The sequence below is a fragment of the Rhineura floridana genome, chromosome 4 (assembly GCF_030035675.1).
Source record: "Rhineura floridana isolate rRhiFlo1 chromosome 4, rRhiFlo1.hap2, whole genome shotgun sequence".
NCBI classification, from domain to species: domain Eukaryota; kingdom Metazoa; phylum Chordata; class Lepidosauria; order Squamata; family Rhineuridae; genus Rhineura; species Rhineura floridana.
The window spans coordinates 79,780,824-79,803,735 of NC_084483.1; the positions used below are offsets into that span (position 1 = coordinate 79,780,824).

The 22,912-nt window shown below is 43.3% G+C and overlaps 1 protein-coding gene across 11 annotated transcripts in view; it reads left to right on the forward strand.

Annotated features, from left to right (window-relative positions):
• Nucleotides 1-4,230: 4,230 nt before the first annotated feature.
• GRIK2 (glutamate ionotropic receptor kainate type subunit 2) overlaps nucleotides 4,231-22,912 on the forward strand; it is a 614,747-nt gene continuing 596,065 nt past the window's right edge. For 3 of the 11 annotated variants that reach the window (XM_061623434.1, XM_061623436.1, XM_061623435.1), the window contains exon 1: nucleotides 4,232-4,740. In XM_061623434.1, the coding sequence (XP_061479418.1) occupies nucleotides 4,694-4,740 (47 nt within the window). In that variant the 5' untranslated portion in view covers nucleotides 4,232-4,693. Of the gene's footprint in view, nucleotides 4,741-22,912 lie in introns of all 11 variants that reach the window. The other 8 variants (XM_061623440.1, XM_061623441.1, XM_061623442.1 and 5 more) reach the window with 5 other exon arrangements.

Genomic DNA, 22,912 nt, shown 5'->3' on the forward strand with positions numbered 1-22,912 from the left:
TCTTCACAGTGGAAGATATAGGGCAGATCCCTGAACCTGAACTAACATTTGCAGGAAGGGATTCTGAGGAACTGAGACAAATAGTGCTAACGAGAGAGGAAGTTCTAGGCTTAATGGACAATATAAAAACTGACAAATCACCAGACCCGGATGGCATCCACCCGAGAGTTCTCAAAGAACTCAAATGTGAAATTGCTGATCTGCTAACTAAAATATGTAACTTGTCCCTCAGGTCCTCCTCCGTGCCTGAGGACTCGAAAGTGGCAAATGTAACGCCAATATTCAAAAAGGTATCCAGAGGGGATCCCAGAAATTACAGGCCAGTTAGCTTAACTTCTGTCCCTGGAAAACTGGTAGAAAGTATTATTAAAGCTAGATTAACTAAGCACATAGAAGAACAAGCCTTGCTGAAGCAGAGCCAGCATGGCTTCTGCAAGGGAAAGTCCTGTCTCAGTAACCTATTAGAATTCTTTGAGAGTGTCAACAAGCATATAGATAGAGGTGATCCAGTGGGCATAGTGTACTTAGACTTTCAAAAAGCGTTTGACAAGGTACCTCACCAAAGACTTCTGAGGAAGCTTAGCAGTCATGGAATAAGAGGAGAGGTCCTCTTGTGGATAAGGAATTGGTTAAGAAGCAGAAAGCAGAGAGTAGGAATAAATGGACAGTTCTCCCAATGGAGGGCTGTAGAAAGTGGAGTCCCTCAAGGATCAGTACTGGGACCTGTACTTTTCAACTTGTTCATTAATGACCTAGAATTAGGAGTGAGCAGTGAAGTGGCCAAGTTTGCTGACGACACTAAATTGTTCAGGGTTGTTAAAACAAAAAGGGATTGCGAAGAGCTCCAAAAAGACCTCTCCAAACTGAGTGAATGGGCGGAAAAATGGCAAATGCAATTCAATATAAACAAGTGTAAAATTATGCATATTGGAGCAAAAAATCTAAATTTCACATATACGCTCATGGGGTCTGAACTGGCGGTGACCGACCAGGAGAGAGACTTCGGGGTTGTAGTGGACAGCACGATGAAAATGTCGACCCAGTGTGCGGCAGCTGTGAAAAAGGCAAATTCCATGCTAGCGATAATTAGGAAAGGTATTGAAAATAAAACAGCCGATATCATAATGCTGTTGTACAAATCTATGGTGCGGCCGCATTTGGAATACTGTGTACAGTTCTGGTCGCCTCATCTCAAAAAGGATATTATAGAGTTGGAAAAGGTTCAGAAGAGGGCAACCAGAATGATCAAGGGGATGGAGCGACTCCCTTACGAGGAAATGTTGCAGCATTTGGGGCGTTTTAGTTTAGAGAAAAGGCAGGTCAGAGGAGACATGATAGAAATGTATAAAATTATGCATGGCATTGAGAAAGTGGATAGAGAAAAGTTCTTCTCCCTCTCTCATAATAGTAGAACTCGTGGACATTCAAAGAAGCTGAATGTTGGAAGATTCAGGACAGACAAAAGGAAGTACTTCTTTACTCAGCGCATAGTTAAACTATGAAATTTGCTCCCACAAGATGCAGTAATGGCCACCAGCTTGGATGGCTTTAAATTCATGGAGGACAGGGCTATCAATGGCTACTAGCCGTGATGGCTGTGCTCTGCCACCGTAGTCAGAGGCAGCATGCTTCTGAAGACCAGTTGCCGGAAGCCTCAGGAGGGGAGAGTGTTCTTGCACTCAGGTCCTGCTTGTGGGCTTCCCCCAGGCACCTGGTTGGCCACTGTGAGAATAGGATGCTGGACGAGATGGGCCACAGGCCTGATCCAGCAGGCTCTTCTTCTGTTCTTAACCACTGCCTTCCCCAATCTCATACTCTCCTTTCTTTTGGCTGTACAAAGCCATATGTGGTTGGGAGAGCAAGGCATCCACTATATCTCCTGTTCTATATTTGCCTAAAAATATCATTGTGGTGGACAAGAGGACTTATCTTCATGGAAACATAGATGGAAGGAGGAAAGTGGGGATGTGGCCTCTGAACTATGTCTGTGCATACTCTGCTGAGATCCTCTCTTGCCCTCGTGAAACAGTGATGATAGAGAGGGACAGTGAGAGGAGAAAAGTGGTGGTTTTAAGAGAGGTCTGAATAGATTGGGGAAGGAATTTTGATGGTTGGTTTTTTAAAGAACAAAGAGAAATATCAGAGATTGGTACAACACAGAAGCTAACACCAAAAAGTTAACATGGTTACAGTAGAGCCTTTCCCAACTCCCTTCTTGCTGTATTTAACCGTCTCCTGTTGTTTAAAACCAACACTTTTTTCTCATGTTCCTCCATCCCTGCTTTACTCAAACTTCTCCTACTGTTTAAAATGGGCTATGTGTACAAAGAGGGGCTGCAGAATAGAAAGGAGCAAAAAAGGCTCAAGGTGAAAATGGGGGACAAAGCGGGCTTGCAAAAAAAAAGAGGGAGTAGGAGATAAGAGGATAGGGGTAATGATGAAAACAAGGGTTCAAAATGGGCTCAATAATAGTGGCAGCTTCATAACTGGGCAAAAGATGAAAAGGGTGCTTAGTAGTTGCAGTGTGTAGGGGGAGGAAGATGCAGAAGGTTACCATGCAAGTGGTCTGTGTGTAAGGGGAGGATGCAGAAAAGGAGGGGGCATAGGAGGCATGGAAAATGGGTGCAAAGTGGGGCTGCAGAATAGAAGAGAGAAGTGGCTTCAGAAGTAGTGTTGGGAAGCTGAAAAGAGAGCTTAGAAGTTGCATGTGGTGGGAAGGGGAAGCTTTAGCAGGTTATCATGGCGGGGTGGTATGGTTTGGCAAGAGGAGTGAGCAGAGCACAGCTCCTACTCTAATTTTTTTTAAAAAAAATGTGTGGCAAACTGTCTGAAGTCCATACGCTGTCTCTGTGATATACTGCATTTGTGTTTTTCCAAAGCCAGATGAAATATAAGTAAAAGGCAACTCCCTATGCAAGGTTTCATGTGCAAGGTTTTCTCTAGTAAGTACTGCCTTTAGATCTAGAACATGTCATCTGCAAGCTTGGGAATGAATATGCAAATAATCAGTGAATAAATTGTCCTTGTCTAGCCACATCATGTGCATGAATGTTGAGATATCTGCAGATAGAGATGACAGATTTTCCAGATCTTCTTTGAGGAAGTTGGTGCAGCATAGTGGCTAAGAATGTGAGCAGTGACCCAGAAATTCTCACTTTCTCTCTAAACATCTTAATGGGCCTTAGCTAAGCCACTCGGGGAGCTGGAGGCAGAATCTCAGTAGTAGTGGAACCCTGAGGAGATCAGATTCCACCACAACTCTGCCTATTAGCAGAAGATACATTTTCCATTACTATACTTTAATACTCAGACCATACTTGTCTTTCAAAGCAGCTCACTAAATTTTTTTAGAAACTTAAAGCAAGGCAGACCTTGCCATCAGGCTTACAAAGTACAAACACAAGTGGCAGGGAAAGGCCAAAGAGGGAGATAAGTTCTTCAAGTCTAGAGTGACGTGTAAGCTGTAAGATGACATTTATAGCTAGCCTTTGGGACAGCTTGGTCTTCTTTTGCCAGTGTCGTTGCTTCTTCCATTGGTTGATGGACAGGGCAAGATTGTCCTTTCCCCTGGCTTCTGTGATACCCCCAAGGCGATTGGCAGTTGGAGTTGAGTGCTCTTTCTGGCAGGATAAGGTTGGGGGAGGTGATTGGGATAAGAGGGCTAAAAAAAGGTGTAGGCAGGGCCAGCCCTACCATTAGACAGAGTGAGGTAACTGCTTTAGGCCGCAGATGTCAGTCACAGAAACAGCCTCCCCACTATTCCCCGAAGCTTCTGAGCTAGCCAGCTCTGTCCCCTCTTAAGCTAGCTGACGGCCCATAGGTGTGAAGGGTCTTGCCCTGTCACCAGTGTTGAAATCGCATTCAACTGTCAGTCCAGTAAGCTTTTGTACATGGAATGGGGAGTGCCATCTTGCCCTTCAGTTTCGACAGCAAAATGTCTTGAGCCTGCCTTGGGTGTAGGGAAGCCTAGTACAGCAGCAAGGGTCAATGAAGTCTGGTCTTCCTTGCTGTGGGAGGGCTGTGTAAACAGCTGTTGAGGATGCTGTGGACCAGATGGTTGTACTGAGATCATCATGGCGAAAGAGTTTATTTTGGGATTGGGGGGCTGGCCTGCTTATACTATGTTACCCCCCGCACCCCTTTATCCTCCCTTCCCTGAAGATGCCCCAAATAAAATTGCAGCCCAAAGGCCGCCTAGCCTGTGGTCCTTGCTGCCGTTGGCCCCGATCCCGCGCTGCCGCAGAGGCGCCGGGCCTGCTGCCAATAGGTCCTCTTCCGGCGCGAGAACCCAGCTGCACCACAGGCCTCCACCGAGGCTTCCTGGGATCCGCTGCTGCTGCCGCTGCCGGAACCACAGGGCCTCGTAAGCCCCATAAGCCCCGATGCCGCAGATGCCGCCAAGCCTCGCTGAGCCCCGCCTCGCTGCCAATCCCACGCTGCTGACTTCTGGATCTTCCGATGAGGCTGGAGAGGTTCGGCGCTGAGCACCTGGCCCAGCCGAGACAAAGCCTCCCAAGACCACGTGCGCCGCAAAAGGAGCCGCGCTGCGCCGCTGAGGCCTTGCTGCTGCTACCGGAATTCAAACAGACGGCGGGAAGCTGGCAGGGTGGCCCTAAATGGCCTTTGGCTGCCCCGCCCCCTAGCTGCGTCACACGCCGGCGCACCAGTGCGCCGTGTGCGCGCGAGCCCCAACATGGCGGCCGGAACATCGGCTGCGGCCGCAAACACGCCCCTTTGCCGGTAAGTCCCGGGCACGGAACGGGAATTTTGGGATTGTTCCTTCTCCAAGCCCTTCTTCAAGCTATAGTTCAGCAGTGCTATGATCTGATGCTTTTGCAGATCTTTCTGTATCTCTAAAATGCCACTCTATCATTATGTGAAATACTGTACATTTCATTTCTCTGAAACATCCTTATAAGTTTTATGGAGAACAAATGAAGTCACAATACTTCCCAGCTACACGTGGTCTTCCCCCAAAGAATTTTGGAAACTGTAGCTTACACTAGTTTACTGAGCTATAATTCCCAGTACCCTTAAGAAACTTCAGTTCCCAGGATTATTTGGTGGAGGAATGTGCTTTAAATGTATGGTAAGAAAAACAAACCACATAAGAAAGATCCTTCTGGTTCTGTGGATTGCATTTTGAACTCTCTTTAACTGCATTGCGCTTTCACTTTAATGTTTGCTGTAAGGTGTCAGGGGCTTGAATCAGGGACTAGGCCAGAGCAGCATCTTATTTTCTGCCCCATGGAGGCAGCTGCCAGGCACACTGGTCGCTGCTGCACTACAGTGCTACCCCTCTCATGGCCAGAGACACTGGTATGGCTTTGTGAGACCAGCCAGGCAAGGTGCAACATTTGATCGTTTGCAAACGTTTGATCTGGTGATGTGCTACAATCAACATGCATGTTGAAAAAAGAGAGCTTAGAGGACATTCATCCATGCTACTCTGAGCCTCCCTTTTAATGTCTGTTGAATCAGAAGGGGGGGGGAGCTTCTCTTGAATCCCCTGGCTCCTGGATTAGATAGTTCCACTTAAAACGTATTTCAAATGCTATCTTTGAACATTTTAAGGCACATCTCATTGGCTTGGCTTGAAAAGGAGAATAAGAATCCTATTTCCGATAGCATAGTTGGAATGATTGCTGGCATTACACTGCCTGAAACAGAGACTGATGCTATTTGACTTGACACATTCTTCCAGGCAGTTTCAACCACTAGTGGCTGGTGTATGTACCATACCATTACTTTCTACTGTAAATGTGGCTTTTACAGCTGATGTGCGACAGGGAAGCTTTTGTGGTCATGCATGCAGTATAACAGTTTTATATGGTTCTATTAAATATGATAGAGAAAAAAAGCAGTTGTTTTACAACGGATAAAAAATCCCACTTGTGGCTATAATGTTTGATGGTGAGGCACCCTGTATAGCCAACAAATATGACTTTGAAAGAGAAAGAGAACCAAAGCTATGATCTTATTGAAATTTTGAAATATTAGATTTTGTTTTTTTAATCTTAAAAAATAAATAAGTGAAAATGGTTCTTTGCAGAATGTTTCCCCTTCCTCCAAGTGACCTAAATATCTTACTGCCTGCCATGGTTGAAAACAAAGCAAAAACAAAATTGATAAAAGCAAATCAAGTTAGAGTGCTGTAGGAGAAGACCTAAATTATGCAATGAACTCAAGATTGATTTTTGTGTCCTTTCTTTCTCTTGCTTCTTCATAGCCTATACATAAAAAGTGTATGAAAATAATGCAGAGGTATTACTGAAAATGGAAGGAATACTCAGAAGCCCATTTGCAAAGTACATTGAGATGAAATATACTGCTAAGTTAGGCCACATTCACAAAACACATTTATTACACTATAATTCCACTATAAACAGTCATGGCTTCCCGCAAAGAATCCTGGCAGGTAGTGTTTGTGAAGGGTCCTGAGAGTGGTTAGGAGACCCCTGTTCCCCTCACACAGCTGTGATTCTCAGAGTTCTCTCAGAAGAGGGTCTGACTGTTAAACCACTCTGGCAATGGTAGCTGTATTAAATGTGCACCCCGTATTAAGGCACACTTAAACATTTCTTTACAGATGAAAATAGTGACACCCTAATCTTCCACCAAGTGTCACTCTTACCCCCACTCCACAGTACAAAGCGTTGAAGGATCTTCTCCATATTCTGTACACAGTCACTCGTACTCATTTGAAAACAATGAGATAGTCATGTGGCTAATTAATTTTATTATGTGAATTGTTTGAAGGAAAAATTACTGATGTATGTTATTTGTGTGTGTTTGTAGCTCAATGGGCAGTGCTTTCTAATAACAAATGAACTTATGAAGGTCAGTGCATTGTTAGTAATATTCAACAAATTGGGAAAATGAATAAAACTGATGTAATTGGACATTGATTATGAAAAGTATGAATAAATTCAATCATAAATTAATGAAGAGCACCCTAAGGGGCTATTGCTCAGTGATCAGAGCTTTCTTAGTAATACATCGATGGGTTTACTGTTATTATATGATGAAGAATGAATAACTAGTCAGCCAAGCCCACTTTTACACTTTGGCCATGGCCGCCCCCCCCCTAGGGAGAGGGTGGCCATGGGTCAATGAGGCCCTCAGCCTGAAAAGTGTTATCTACCCTGACATAAGCTCTCATAAATTTAGAGTCCACATGATCAACTGCACAAATCTTCAGTTGTCAGAATGTATGTACATGCGTACACACATAGGTATAAACAAGAAAAAACAGATAAGAGAGTTGAATGGCAATGAAATGGAAACAATTCTGTTAATAAAATGAGTGTTCTATGTGTAGATGCGTTGGGACCAGAATGGGCCTGGGGAGGTGTCAGGAGGTGGTGATGGTAAGTCCCACCAAAAATGCAGCAAAGTCAAGGCACTATATACAAATAGTATCCTCCCTGCACAGGCAATTGTATAATTTACCCTGAAGTAGCCTGTTTTGAAGCAGGCTTGTTTGCAAAATGATCATAACAGATTTTTTTTAAGTTAGTGTAAGAATATTTAAGATAGTTAATTTTACAGTAGGATCTACCTCAGTAAGGAGCTTTACGCTGCAATTCTATGCATACCTACCTTGCGTAGGTCCCACTGAAGTCAGTGAGGCTTACTTCTGTGTAGACATGTAGAGGATTGCATTGGAAGATTCTTGAGTGAAGGAGAATGGGCATTGATGAACTGCAGTGCATTGGTGTGCATACTAAAAAAAAAGTTAAAAAGCATGTTTGAAATGCAAAACAGAAACAGCAACTTATCAGGGACAAGTGGCGGGCTGTGATAGGGTGAGATGGAGTGTATGAATTTGCTTTGGCAAAAATGTATCAGCCTTTGAAGAGCAAACCAACATTGTTAATATACTGATTTTTTTTTTTAATAACTCATCTGTGGTACAAAAGAGAAAAACATGCTTTCATTGGTTTTTAAAAAGATGGTTTTAGATCCCATCCCTATGTGAACACTCATTTTTTTGAATACAGATACCATTTTTCTCCTCTTTTTAAAAATGTGGATTTATTTTAATTACCTGTGTTCACAAAATGGGCAAAAGTAAATCAGTCAAAGAAAAAAAGCAAACATCCTGTGTGGTTGATTAACAAAGAATTGAGTCAACAAAGAAAAGGAGGGAATTGTAATGTGATGGGTTTTTATATGTAATTTTCAGTATGGTCAGAAGAAATGACTAAAAACATCTTAGATTGTTGTATTTTCTGTCAATGAAGAGTCTTACTATGCTTGGCACATCAATTTACAAACATATTTACAGTGGGAAGTGCAGGTAAAACAATGATGTGCTCATATTTTGACATAATACAATAGGGCTGCCATTCTGTTCTCAAGTCCCATTGATTTCAGTGGGCACTGTGGAGATTGTATGCACACAGCTGGGCATAGCATTGAAGTCCTTGCTGTTTTTTTTTTTAACCTCACTGAATGAACTTGTTGAGGAGAGGTTTGTGCCTTAGAGCACCAATGGAGCTAAGCATTGTGCTTGCTTTACCAGAGGGTTATATAAGAAAGGGTTATGTGTGGCTGACTAAACATGTGTCTTCAAACAGCTGGCTCTGGCCCTAACTTGTGTCAAGCAGTTGGCACAACTCCTGATTAGAAATTAATTAGATCGATGTCAGCAGAGCACACACAGTTTCTTTCTCATAGAAGAACATGCCAAATCCATTAAGAATAAACTACTTGATGCCGATTCCAGTCTTTCATGCTTTGTCAGTTCAGCTGCATATCTCGCCAGTGTTAATGAGATGCACTGTGTGAGTACTTTTATTGGCATAAGTGTACAATGTTCTAGTTTATACTGAAATTTCATTCCTTTTGGCTGCAATACTTTTGTTTTTTTCTCAAGCAGAAGTTCGATGCTAGCACTAGATCTTTGGGTATATCACTACATTAAATAGCTCTGTACAATATGGTATTTTCAAAGACTGAGAAATTAATGAGTTGCTTTGTTTTGCTAGCTTTAAATTCCATGTGATGTAAAGATTCTAATAGCTACACCTAGTCCTTGTTTGGTTAAAAAAATGGCATCCTGATACCCATACCTTGATAAAAGTGGCATGGATGTCTATGTGAAGGCAGTGAGAGCAGCAAAGAAGCAATACTTTGCTGTCTCTATTCAGTCATCCCTTAACCGCCCAGCGGAACTTTATAAAGTTGTCCGGAGACTTTTACACTCTGGTCCCCAGGACGCAATAATACCATCAATTGCCCGCTGTAATGAGTTTGCGCGACACTTTCGTGATAAGATCATGAACATCCGCCGGGACCTTGACTCCATTATTGTAGCAGTTGATCCTAATGAGGTATCCAGAGCACAGTCTTGTCCTGTTTTATTGGATGAGTTTCAGTTGGTACAGCTCGAGGATGTGGACAAGGTGCTTGGACAGGTGCGGGCGACCACTTCTGCTCTGGATCCTTGCCCCTCATGGCTAATAAAAGCTAGCAGGAATGGAACAGCCGGCTGGGCCAAGGAGGTGATTAATGCCTCTTTACGAGAGGGAGTGGTCCCACCCTGCCTGAAACAGGCGGTGGTGAGACCGCTCCTAAAAAAATCCTCCTTGGACCCTGATAATTTGGACAACTATAGGCCAGTAGCAAATGTCCCATTCCTGGGCAAGGTTCTAGAGTGTGTGGTCGCTCGCCAACTCCAGGCTCTCTTGGATGAAACTGATTATCTAGACCCATTTCAATCGGGCTTTCGGCCGGGGTTTGGTACAGAAACGGCCTTGGTCGCCCTGTATGATGACCTCTGTCGGGAGAAAGACAGAGGGAGTGTAACTCTGTTGGTTCTCCTTGATCTCTCAGCGGCGTTTGATACCATCGACCATGGTATCCTTCTGGAGCGACTTACGGATTTAGGAGTGGGAGGCACTGCTTGGCGGTGGCTCTGCTCCTATCTCGGGAATCGTCTCCAGAAGGTGATGCTGGGGGAACATTACTCGAGTCCCTGGGTACTCCAATATGGGGTCCCGCAGGGTTCAGTTCTGTCCCCCATGCTTTTTAATATCTATATGAAGCCGCTGGGTGAGGTCATCAGGAGTTTTGGAGTGCGTTTCCAGCAATATGCTGATGATACGCAGCTCTACTACTCCTTTTCATCTTCCTCAGGTGAGGCTGTTGATGTACTAGACCGCTGCCTGGCCGCGATAATGGGCTGGATGAGAGCTAATAAACTGAAACTCAATCCTAACAAGACTGAGATGCTGTTGGTGGGAGGACCCTCTGCCCAGATGGTTGATGTTCGACCTGTCCTAGATGGGGTTACACTCCCCTAAAGGAACAGGTACGTAGTTTGGGGGTCTTATTAGATCCGCTCCTGTCACTTGAGGCTCAGGTAGCCTCGGTGGCACGGAATGCATTCTACCAGCTCCGGCTGGTAGCCCAACTACAACCCTATTTGAGCAAGGAGCATCTTGCCTCAGTTATCCATGCTATGGTAACCTCTAGATTGGACTACTGTAATGCACTCTACGTGGGGCTACCTATGAAGACGGTTCGGAAACTTCAGCTAGTGCAAAATGCTGCGGCCAGAGTTCTCACTGGGACAAAGAAATTTGACCATATAACACCTGTCCTGGCGCAGCTGCACTGGCTACCGATATGTTTCCGGGCCAGATTCAAAGTGTTGGTTCTTACCTATAAAGCCCTAAACGGCATTGGACCGCAATACCTGATGGAGCGCCTCTCTCGCTATGTACCTACCCGTTCACTACGCTTGACGTCGAAGGCCCTTCTCCGGGTTCCAACCCATAAAGAGGCCCAGAGATCAACAACTAGATCTAGGGCCTTCTCGGTGGTTGCCCCCGAACTATGGAATGCCCTCCCAGACGAGATACGCCTGGCGCCTTCTCTGTTATCTTTTCGGCGCCAGGTAAAAACTTACCTTTTCGCCCAGGCTTTTTAAATTTTGTAAATTTTTAAATATTTTAATTTAACATTTTAAACTTAATATGATCTTAATTTAAATCTCAATGGCAATTTTATTAATGTTTTATAATTGTACTATATATATATATATTTTTCCACACTTGCTCATATTTTAATTGTGATTTTATTTGTTGTACACCGCCCTGAGAGCTTTCTGCTATAGGGCGGTCTAGAAATGTAATTAAATAAATAAATAAATAAATGTCAGCAGAAAATGGTTGCCATGGGCAGCAAAAATGGAGATTGACAGTACAATGTACTGGTGGTGAGTACCATCTCTCTCTCTCACTCACTCACTCACACTCACACACAGAGCCACAGCTCTGGCTACAGGTATGACAGAGAATTTCATATGTCAACTTATGAGTCTCTGGATTGCTCTGTGATATGGACTTGAGGCTGCACCCAGGGAGAAGAGAACACCTGAAGTGCGTGCGTGTGCGCGCGCATGCATGTGTAATTATGTAGTTCCAGAACAGGATCCTGAAGTTAGGGGATAACTGTTTCCAACTTCTCATCCCCCTTCCCAGTGGCGTCACTAGCGGGGTGCAGGCAGTGCAGACCGCACCCGGATGACACCATGAGGGGGGTGACACCCAGAGCTGCCCTGTCGCGGAGCAGGGTGCCTGTGCTGTTGCCCAGCAAAGGAGCCGAGAAGCACTCCGGGTCGGCGTCAGAGCAGCCAACTCCTCCTTGGAGGCAGGCAGGCAGGCGAGACTGGGAGCAGTGTCGGCGGGGTGAGGGAGGCGCACCGGCATTCTCAGGCCTGCTTCTCTGGCTGGGTGCCCCTCCGGCATGCGCCCTCCCAGGGGCATGGGAGGCTGGCCTTGTGTGCACACGCACGCAGGACATTTAGGGCCTCGCCAAGGAGTTACCGCACTGGGTGACACCAACCCTAGTGAAGCCACTGCCCCTTCCTGGACGATGTCTCCAGTAGCAGTTCCTTACTGATTCACATCAGATTTAGGGGGATGCCAGTGTGTGCCCTGTGACATCACCAATCTGATTTGAGAAGTAGTAGTACAGAAAAAAAACTTGCAGCTTTGTTGTAACGAAGCCCTATGTTGTTTCAGGTGTGTGTAGGTGTGTCTGTATCATATGACCTGTCCCACACTAGTATAGTACTCCAGTCTACCAATCTCTCCATCAGTTATGCATCAGGATCTCTATATGCTTTGGCTGAAATTCTGACTCTGTTTCATGAGGAGAGTAAGCCCCAATAAATTTGACAAGACTTACTTCTGGTAGACATGGTTAGGATTGCAACCTTAGCTGTTGGACATACTACTGGTTTGGGGTTAGGTAACAAAATTAATGCTAGTAAATGGTGACTTTTGTAATACTATGTAAACTCTAAAAGAGAATTGGGACTTGACTTGTGGTCTTCTGTACTGAAAGTCAAAACTTTGTACATGCTTGTAAGTGCAATGGGAATTCCATGAGGCCATAGCTTAATGGAGCATGTGTTTTCCATGCAGAAGGTGCTACTCATTTTTTTATATCACCAGCTAAAATGCTCAGGTAGCTGGTGAAGTCTAAGAGCTACTGCCAGTCAAAAATATAAAACCAGGGAAAACTGGTAGTAACCCCTATGCCATAGGCCTTTGTTATCTTGCTATGGGATTTTTGGAAATAGGAGCAATCACTGTGGGTTTACTTTGAGGTAATACCTGACCAGCCTCTTCTCCTTGACAAAGGACTATTAATAGGCCATAATATTATGGCAATGTATGTCAATGGCAGCTGATTTGTTAGGACTGTGCTCCATATTCCTCTAAGGCCTGAAGCAAATTGGGCTTCTTGTGAGGCATTTGGGCCTTAGCCAGCCCAGATCACCACAGGTTGGGTACGGTAGCCCAGAGTTATCTGGGGTTTTCAGGGGGTGGAGCACAGGGTAGGAAAAAGCAGCAGGTGTGGGTAGGAAGGAGAAGGTCAGAAGGGAAAGGGAATTTTTTGTGGGAGAAGGTAGGTGTCTGCCTTGTCCTCCCAGTTTCCCTTCCTGCTAGGCCTCCACAAGCCACGTGCACTGCATCCCCTTTGCGAGCGGCTTCCCTGAATGCAAGAAAGCTGTACACAATGGAATAGCACCCCATAGTAGGGAATCCTCTTGCTTACCAGCTGATAAGTGGCAGAATTTATTCTGTGTGGTGCTGGTCACTGCTCATTTATGGGTGGCTTCCCTGCATGCAGAGAAGCTGCTCTCATGAAGCAGCAGCAACTAGCAATCCTTAGGATCAAATTTGCTTACCAGCTGGTAAGCAAAGCAATTCCATCCTGCGCTGGTTGCACCTGTCTGCTCTCAGGTGGCAGGGTGTGTGTGATGTGGCATCTTCTTCTTCCCCTCCCTCCTGAGCATATATATATATATATATATATATAAACCCTTAGTCCTGCCCCTGAATAACTTTGGGTATGGATCCGGAACTGAGTGGATGGTCCCATCTTCAGGACAGGGTGGATTGGCCCTGCTTGGGGCCCATAGATTGGGGCCATGAAGCAGATAGGGTATTTGTTACGATGCTGTTTCTTGATCCAGGATCACTCTGGAATGTCCTTAACAGGAAAACAAGGTAGGGGTAATCCATGTCTCCTCCTAAGGATCTAGGTCTTTGAATTAAAGGAGATAGACTACAGTGTTTGGAAAGAGACTGGGAGAAAGCTGAGTTTTTAGGGCTCTTGAAAGTCCTTTTTTTGGTGTGTGGGGAGCTGTCACTCTCTGGTGGGGCAGTTGGCTTGGCTGTCTGGGATTTTTAAGCTTTAAATTTCCACCTATGCTTATCCTGTATATTTTGTAAATAATCTCAACAATTATAAAATGCTATAAACTTCTAATGACCTCCTTTCAAAAGAAGTCAAACCCAGATAAGTGCTGCAGCACTGGAATTTCTGAGTGGTTGGGAAAGTTCGGGCAAGTGTAACAATTATTTCAGTTGAGTATGTAGAGTACAAAGCCATGATCTTATAAAAATGAGTTATGGTAGTGTGCATTAAAAGATCAAAGATGAGAGCTATTAGCACTTCTAAGTTATCTGCAGATTGGTTTATACTACAGACCATTCAGTAGAATTATTTCTGATTATGCGTTGTTGACATTTTGTTTATTTTTATTCTAAAATAAGATTCTATAATTCTATAGTCAGTCTGGAAACAGATTATATGACAGTTGTGCTCTTGAGCACTGCAATGCCAGTGTTTCGACAGTCAACTTACAATAGCAATTTTATTTATTATTACCAGATTTATTAACTCTGTAGTGTACAGTGGCTTGCTAAATGAAATTTTATTTATTTATTAAATTTATTGCCCTTCCTTCCTCCCAAAAGGAGCCCAGGGGGGCAAATATAGGTGATAAAACACTAAAAATATATGTAAAAATGGAAATGGACTGCCCAAGTCGATCCCGACTTATGGCGACCCTATGAATAGGGATCTGTAAAACATCTTAAAAACAAAACATCTTTAAAACATCTTTTTAAAAAGTTTTTAAAAATTCCACACAGATGCAGACCGGTATGACCATGCATATTTTTAGTCAACATGCAACATGCAGCAGTATTTGTGTGTTTATTATATTTCTCAACACAGAATTTTCAACATTTCAGGAGTTTGTAATATGAATATTCAGTTGTTTTGTTTAGGGTTTTCCTCTCAATCTGTAGCTCATTTGGAACTGTGAGATAAGGGGACACAGGCATGCCTTGGGGTCCCTAGGGATGAGAGGTGACAGGTGCTAAACACAAACATGGTGTACCATCAATGGCAGAACTAGGTCAAAATCTTGGCAGAGGGTAGCAAAACTCATCTCTGCTCTCTACATATTCAAGTTCTATTTGAAAGCACACCTTGCTCCCTCCCTTTCTTTCTGGAGATCCTGCCTGGCTGTTAAATGAATTCTTGCTGCTGTTGCATCTTCACATCTCTGTGTTTTTTTTTAAACCAAGCTGTGCATATGGATTATATGGTTGGTTACTCTCACATGGATAATTCATTGCATATATGCTCTGCTTGGTAAGCATCTGGGAACTGTGTGTAGAACTGATGTGAAGAGACAGAGTGTGGTTACAGAGTAAATTGAAATATGTGATGTCTGTTTCCTGGATCTTCAAATTTCTTCTCTCTGTCCAACTGAAATATACATGTTGAACCAGCGAGCTTCCTTGGGCTTTGAACTGTCTACCTCAGTTTCTTTACTAGTTAAACATAAATTCAGTGTTCTCATTTTCAGGTAATTTTTGCATTTTTACAGCTTGTTGTATTCATGCACCTGTCTTTTTAAAAAAAAACTGTACTCTTGATCCAGTCTTTTCAGTAGGTACTAACCTGTGATTCTGGGTGATCCAAAAGGAAAAGCTGTTGCAAATTGGAAGAATAGTAAAGTCTCCATCCCCCTCTATGCTGTTTGTGTGCCATAAATGACTAACACTGGCATATAGTGGTATACAGGCTAAATCTTGTGGGCTAGTAACTTTGGTGGACTTATTTGCAAACCTGTCCTGTCCTTCCTCTAAAGGAATTCATATAAAAAGTCCAGGTGGTCAACTACTCAGATGTTGGAACTACTTTCAGAGACAGAACTGAATTTCTTCTCCTACATTATGTTCTCCATATGCTATGGATTTTTGTGTGTGACGCAGGAGTGCTTCTTTCAGTATCCCTGGCATCTGCAGTGAGGTGAGGCGGTGACTGTGGAGAGGGTGTTTTCAGTTGTGACACTCCATTTGTGGAGCTCTCTCTCTACAGAGGTACCTGTGCTAATGTCTTTAGGTGCCAGGTAAATGCCTTTTTTAAAGGCTTTTAACCTCTGATTGTTTCTAGCCCTGCCCTTCACAAGTTTGTTGATTTGCTGTTGTTTTGTGCATGCTGTAGTAACTTGTACACCCTTGGAAGTTTTTGATTTCAGGGTGCTATAAAATATATATTAAATAAACCAGAAGAAAGCTGCATTCTACACATGCGAGATCGTTTGCTGAGGACTGCACTTCCAGGCACTTTTTTCAGAACCTCAGATCTTCTCAGTACCCAGGCTTTTAACTGGTGCAACATGCCACAATTTGATTTGATCAGCCATTGAGAGGTTCAAGTAACTTCTTGTGAGATGTTCAAAATGCATGGGCCTGTGAGCAATTGACCTGTTCCAACAATTCATGTGTGGTATCCCAACCGAAGATGCTGTAGGTTCTATAGATTTAATTTATTACTAATTTAATTTATTACTCTCTGCCAGACCCCCAAACTCTGAGCACAGTTGAACTATCCAGGACCTCATGTTCACTGGCTGAATCTTTATATATCTCTAAGACACACTTATAACAAGATCTATTTTCTTTTCTTGCAGCAAACACAAATGGTATAATGTCCCTTTGTTACAACTTGTCTTGCTTCTTGGCCATATCAACCATTGAAGTCCACTGTTCTTGAGCTCTTTATTCTCAAAGGAATTCTATGGTTCCACAATTCCAGAGTACCAGCATGAACTTTCTTCTCAATGAAGGTGCGGTGGTGATGGTGGGATCCCATCAGCCCCAGCCAATATAGTCTATGGTCAGGGTTAATGGGAGTTGGAGTCCAACAACATATGGAAGATCACTGGCTTCCCACCCTTGCACTATATTCTCTCCCTAATCTGAGTCGTTTCACTTAAAAAAATATTGTCTTTGTAATTTCATTGCATTCTGGTAGATATCATACATTAAAAAAAATTCAAAGCAGTACAGCTAAGTGGTTAGAGTAAAACTTTCAATATCTGGCATTTGCAAAGAAGTCTAACAGGTTTTGGCTGTAGTCCTAAGAAATTTTCCTAGGACGTATGTCCCACTGGACTCTGTGAAATTTATTTCCAAATAAACACATTCTGGATTAGGCTGCATGCTACCAATTTGGAATAGACCTTTTATGTTATCTGTACATCTTTTGGGAAAGCACCCCAAATATTTTGTTAGAAATTAGACCATTAGAAATGGTCTTGGTACTAACTGCTGGGGGTGGGTGGGTTAAATCTTTTACATGAAGTTAATTCACATTCTTACACTTTTTAGAAATGCTGAGAAATTTTATGCTTCAGTCTTAAATACATCAGAATGATGTATATATTACCTTTAAAATCTGAATCATCTCTCTCTACTTGCATAACAGCTGTATCCCTATGCACACTGCCCGGGAGTAAATATAATTGAACTCAGTGGGACTTAATTCTGAGTAGAAATGTATGGAATTGCACTGTAAATGTCTTAAAAAGAAATTAAATCATATTTAAATGATTGCTATTTTAGTTATATAGATGGGGCAATGTCACATGTTAAGTATTGTGGGTTTTTTAACTAAAATCAATACATTCTTGTTGGCATGGTAGCTATGTCAATGCCACTATTTGTACTGATGAAACTGCACACTGATGTTTTAGCAAAGCTCCTCTAATTACCAGTGCATGCTACTTTGGTTCTCTAAGAGCAAAGAGTTCCAAGAACAAATATAGCAGCAGCTAATCAGTATTTCTAGAGATGACACTGATATCACAATCTCTTCTTTCCAGACAGATCTTCTTAGAGGCATTCAGACATTTTTAAAATTAAAAACAAATGTGACACCATTTAGATAGACACAGAAATGCACCAAGACTCAGTGTAGTGCATTAGCTATGGGGTGCAACTTGACATAAGGGTAGCAGGTTCCAGTCCACAGCCTGCTGAGATACCCTGTAAATGCAGGTAGACTTATGGTGCATCATAAACGAAATGCTCCATCCCTCTGCCCAACCACCTTAAATTGCTTTTTAGGAAATTATTTCACTTCTTCCTCCAAGTTGCTCAGAGCAACATATGTGGATACATGGTCTCCCTTTTATCCTCCTGACTTGAATTACATAGTTGGTTATAGCAGGCGTCAGCAGAAGGTAGATTGGGATCTACACGGTAGTGGTTGGTGGGCAGGGTTAGTCCTGTAGCCAGCCTTCCTTGTTAGGTGGGGCAGCCACATTTCTAGGCGGGGCATGGGGGGGAGAAATGCATAGTGCCAGCCAATCCCCCCCCTCACTGGTAGAAAGGACATGAGGGCCAGACCAGGAGAAGGGAAAGGCAGTGCACTCCATTCAGAGAGTATGTTAGTGTACATGAGTGAAGTCAGTTTGGTCTATGACCATAAATATAAATCAATCACGTGAGTGAAGTTTAATATGTTGAATTGTTTGTCTCACCCTTTTTTGAGAGATCCTCAGGAATACCAGACTCTAAAGCTTGACTTTGCATATAGCTACAATCCTCTTTCACCTGTGGTCTATTCCTGTCTTCTGCTTGTTCATGAACTGAACTACTTTGGTAATGACAGTGAGCTCCTGATCTTGTCTTTGATGTTGCATTAGGTATCTCCAGTAGTATAGTGGCAAATTCAGAAGTGCAGGGTCCTCACATGTTAGTCACAGGCATACCCCCCCTCATCCTTTTTTTTTTTTGCTGCTGAGATCCCCTTCTACCACCACAACAAATGCCCCTAGGAGCCAATAAGCATGAAAGTGGAGAGTGTGAACTACTGAGAAAAGTCTTTTCAATGGCTGGCTCACCTCCTTTCACTCTGATTGGTTCCATTCAGCAAGAAAGGACAAGAAAGCATGTTAGAAGACTCTTCTTGGTGGCTGACATACTCTTCTTTCATGCTGATTGGCTCATAGGATGCTGGAGACATAGGGACTCTGCTCCCAAAAAGTAAGGAGTCGAAAACCTCCTGAGACCCCAGACAACCAGGGCTGTGGAGTCGATACGCCAAACCTTCGACTCCGACTCCTCTATTTTTCTACTGTCCGACTCTGACTCCGCCCAAAATTGCTTCGAACTCCACAGCCCTGGAAAGGGCTGTAAATGTCTTTTTAAATTGGAAGCTCTCATAGGAGCATTTTTATCGCTGCCTGAATATGCGCTGATCTTGGCATCACAGCATTTGTTTTTATCTGGGTCCTGTGCAGAGCTTGGAAACGTTACTTTTTTGAACTACAACTCCCATCAGCCCCAGCCAGCATGGCCACTGGATTGGGCTGATGGGAGCTGTAGTTCAAAAAAGTAACTTTTCCAAGCTCTGCTCCTGTGACACTGACACACAAAATGTTTTCCATCTTGAGTTATGGTGAAATGCTCAACTACAGCTGACTTCATGGGAAGCTTCTTTGACATTTTGAATTTCTATTTTAAAAAATTTGTCAGTCAACATTTATTTTGAAGCCGGAGTCGGTAAATTTCTACTGACTCCGACTCCACCCATAATTGCTTCCGACTCCGACTCCACAGCCCTGCAGACAACTACACACTTGGGTATCTGTTTTAGATTCCAACCAAAAAACAAACTTGTCCACTTTTAGGGAAGGGAAAAGAGAAAATAAATAGTTTAGAGTGTGTTTGTGGACTCTTCCTAGAGAGACCCTCCTTCTAGTCTTGTTCCTGATCTTTAGATTTTCCTTGCTGTTGGACAATGAAGGGAAAACATTTTAACTGGTGGCTATACGAAGGACTAACTAAGCAGTTGGAAACTAATTGTGGAAGCAATTGGATTTTTTTTTACCGGTTTCTGAGTAAGGCCTCGTGCTGGGCTGCACATATTGGGAAAATCAGAAATTAGGCCCGAGTTACAGCCTAGGTGGCTAGCCAACCAACTAGCTAACTGTAGTGTACGCAACAATATTTCTGTTCTTCTATGCTGTTTTCATACTTTGCAATCAAGTACTCAATAAAAAGAAGAAAATATAGCCACTATGATTGTGAGTATGGTGAGTGTTTTTTAAAATGTGAAGGGGGTAACTTGGAGTAACCTTTTTTCAGATCATTTTAAGTTATCTCTTTTTTTCACCCTTGAGCAATAAGCACACAAACCTGCTCTACTCACTATAATAACTGCAGAATAAACTACTGTTACTACTTACTGCAGGCAAACATGCTTCTTTATTGCTGGCTGGGTATAGAAAACTACTGAAACTGAAAAGCAGAACAAAGGAAAGTCCAAGGGGTGGAGAGTATAATAAAATATTTAACTGTTCGAGGGTCATGCTACTATACAGGCTTTTTTTTAGGATCACTTAAGTCAATAGTTCCCAAAACCTTTTCCCCATGGACCATGTGAAAATTGCTGAGGCTCTTGGTGGACCACTTAATGATTTTTCTGCCTGTTAACGCAATTGTAATGCACTGTGCTAGGTGCTGTATGATTTTTAATTCTATTTTTACAGACATGCCATGGATCACCTGAATGAAGCTTGTGGTGTATGTACTGCCCTCAAGTCAATTCCGACTTATGGCAACCCTATGAATAGGGTTTTCATGAGGCTGAGGGGCAGTGACTGGCCCAAGGTCACCCAGTAAACTTCATGGCTATGTGGGGATTCAAACCCTGGTCTCACAGGTCATAGTCCAACACCTTAACCACTACACCACACTGGCTTGTGGACCACTGGTGGTCTGTAGCTCACAGTTTTGGTCCATAGACCAACTTAAGTAATTATAGGGTGATTGTGATAATGAAAAATCCATCCTTATTCAGGGAAAGTACCTTTGGGAGCTCTTCCAGATGAAGCTTTTGTTGTGCACTCACCCTGCCTTGTTCACTGGTTGCTCTTGTAGAAAATAGTATGCCACTTGTTCTGTTTAAACTGAGTTTTTCTGAGTTCAGACATGACAAAGAACCCTGCTTACTTTAAAAGCAGTGGAATATGTTCTCTTCACAATCATGCTGGAGGGGGAGAGGACGGAGCCTGAGGCTTGCTGAGGCTCATTCTAAGAGCACTAAACCATGGTTTAGAATTACATGTGGAAAGGCCTTGGTCACTTCGCCTCATGCTGATACAGCAGAGGAATGGTTAGCCTTCAGTTAAAAACACAACAGATCTTGGAACAAGCAAGGGTCTCAACAGGCATGGGAAAAGGACTTGGGTTAGCTGCACTGCTTTTCATAAAAAATAAATGAGTGCTAACTAACAGACTTTGCTACAAATGGGAAGGTCCTGGTTTGTATCTCATCTCTGCCATAAACTCTCTAGATGGCCTTGGATAAACCACTTTTTTCTTGGCCTGTCATCTCCCCACCTTCCATCTGCACTATGAGGATGATAAGAAAAGCTTGACCTGTAACGAGTACAACCAGGAAATGTATATGAAGTGATCTGAACATTCTACAGTGCTTCACCACCACTTGGGACTTGTGTCATGATTCAAACAACAAATGCAATAAAATTGTTTGGTTTTTTCCTTGGAGAAGAATTGCATATTTTTTTGTCAGTAAGAAAATATTGGAGGAAAAGTGATATTGCTACAAAGGAATGATAACCCTGAATTAAGCATGGCATGGAGAAAGTGGATAGAGAAAAGTTCTTCTCCCTCTCTCATAATACTAGAACTCGTGGACATTCAAAGAAGCTGAATGTTGGAAGATTCAGGACAGACAAAAGGAAGTACTTCTTTACTCAGCGCATAGTTAAACTATGGAATTTGCTCCCACAAGATGCAGTAATGGCCACCAGCTTGGATGGCTTTAAAAGAAGATTAGACAAATTCATGGAGGACAGGGCTATCAATGGCTACTAGCCGTGATGGCTGTGCTCTGCCACCCTAGTCAGAGGCAGCATGCTTCTGAAAACCAGTTGCCGGAAGCCTCAGGAGGGGAGAGTGTTCTTGCACTCGGGTCCTGCTTGCGGGCTTCCCCCAGGCACCTGGTTGGCCACTGTGAGAACAGGATGCTGGACTAGATGGGCCACTGGCCTGATCCAGCAGGCTCTTCTTATGTTCTTATGTTCTTAAGACATGTGGATGCTGTGCAGCCAACAGGAAATCAAAGGGGCTAATGACCTGGAAAGGCCCACAAATATCTCTGTTATATATTATTAAACTTCTGTTAACTGCTTAATACATGCACAAAAGTTAATTCTTACAAAACGTATTGCCTTATTCTGTCTAGGGTCCCATTGACTGTAGTTTGCAGCAAAATTCTTATGAAAGCAAATAATTAGCTTTCACAGTCCTATTCTCAAAGGAATTTGGAGCTTTCTTTAAGTTGCTTGGCATTGCCCATGCAATTTTGGCATGTCAGTGTTCCTGATCACCTGGAAGAGGCATTTCCCCCCAGAAAACACCTACAAAATCTTTGCATTTGTTGCAATTCTTGCCACCATTATTCAGACACTGGTAGGCATCCATTTCTTTCCGCCCCATAGTTATTCCTGGCAGTAGTAACATTTCTATGAAAAGCACACTTTTGCTGTAAGTAGTCAAAAACTGTTAAAGGAGTGGCCAGTGCTGCAATCCCTTTTAGTTTCCTCTAGTACTTCAACAAAAAGGTCCAATCTCAGAATTTGCTCACGTTCTTTTCGAGAAGCCGTGTGCAGCTTTATAGGCAGGGGTCCACAAATACAGTTGCCATTTGCAAACAGAACTATAATCTGGCAACTAGCAGGAAAAGCCTCCACTATATTCTGCCATGGGAGCACCATTTTCTTTTTTAATTTAAAAAAAGCTGCTGGTAACCTAGGAAGTTAAAATGGCAGTGTCTAGTGCTGGAGTGCAGTTACCGCTGCTGGAGGGAAGGGCTAGCTTCAAACACACATACCATGCCTGCTACTTTTCTTCTGTGTAAAAGCAATAACTACACTCCCAAGGCAGTGATCAGGAAGCCAGAAGGCAGAGCCACCAAGCTCAGCAAAATTTGTTGATCCTACTGGATATTGCTCCCTTCTGCTAAGGGAGCCTTTCCCAACCAGTGTGCCTCCAGATGTTGTTGGACCACAATTCCCATCTTTCCTGACAATTGGCAATGCTGGCTGAGGCTGATGGGAGTTGTGGTCCAACAACATCTGGAGGCACACTGGTTGGGAAAGGCTGTGCTAAGGTGACCTGAGTTCGAGCTTTAGCCTTGAGACGGGGAACAGTTTTAACCCAAGGGCCACATTCCCTTGTGGGCAACCTCCCAGGAGCCAGTGGTGGATGGG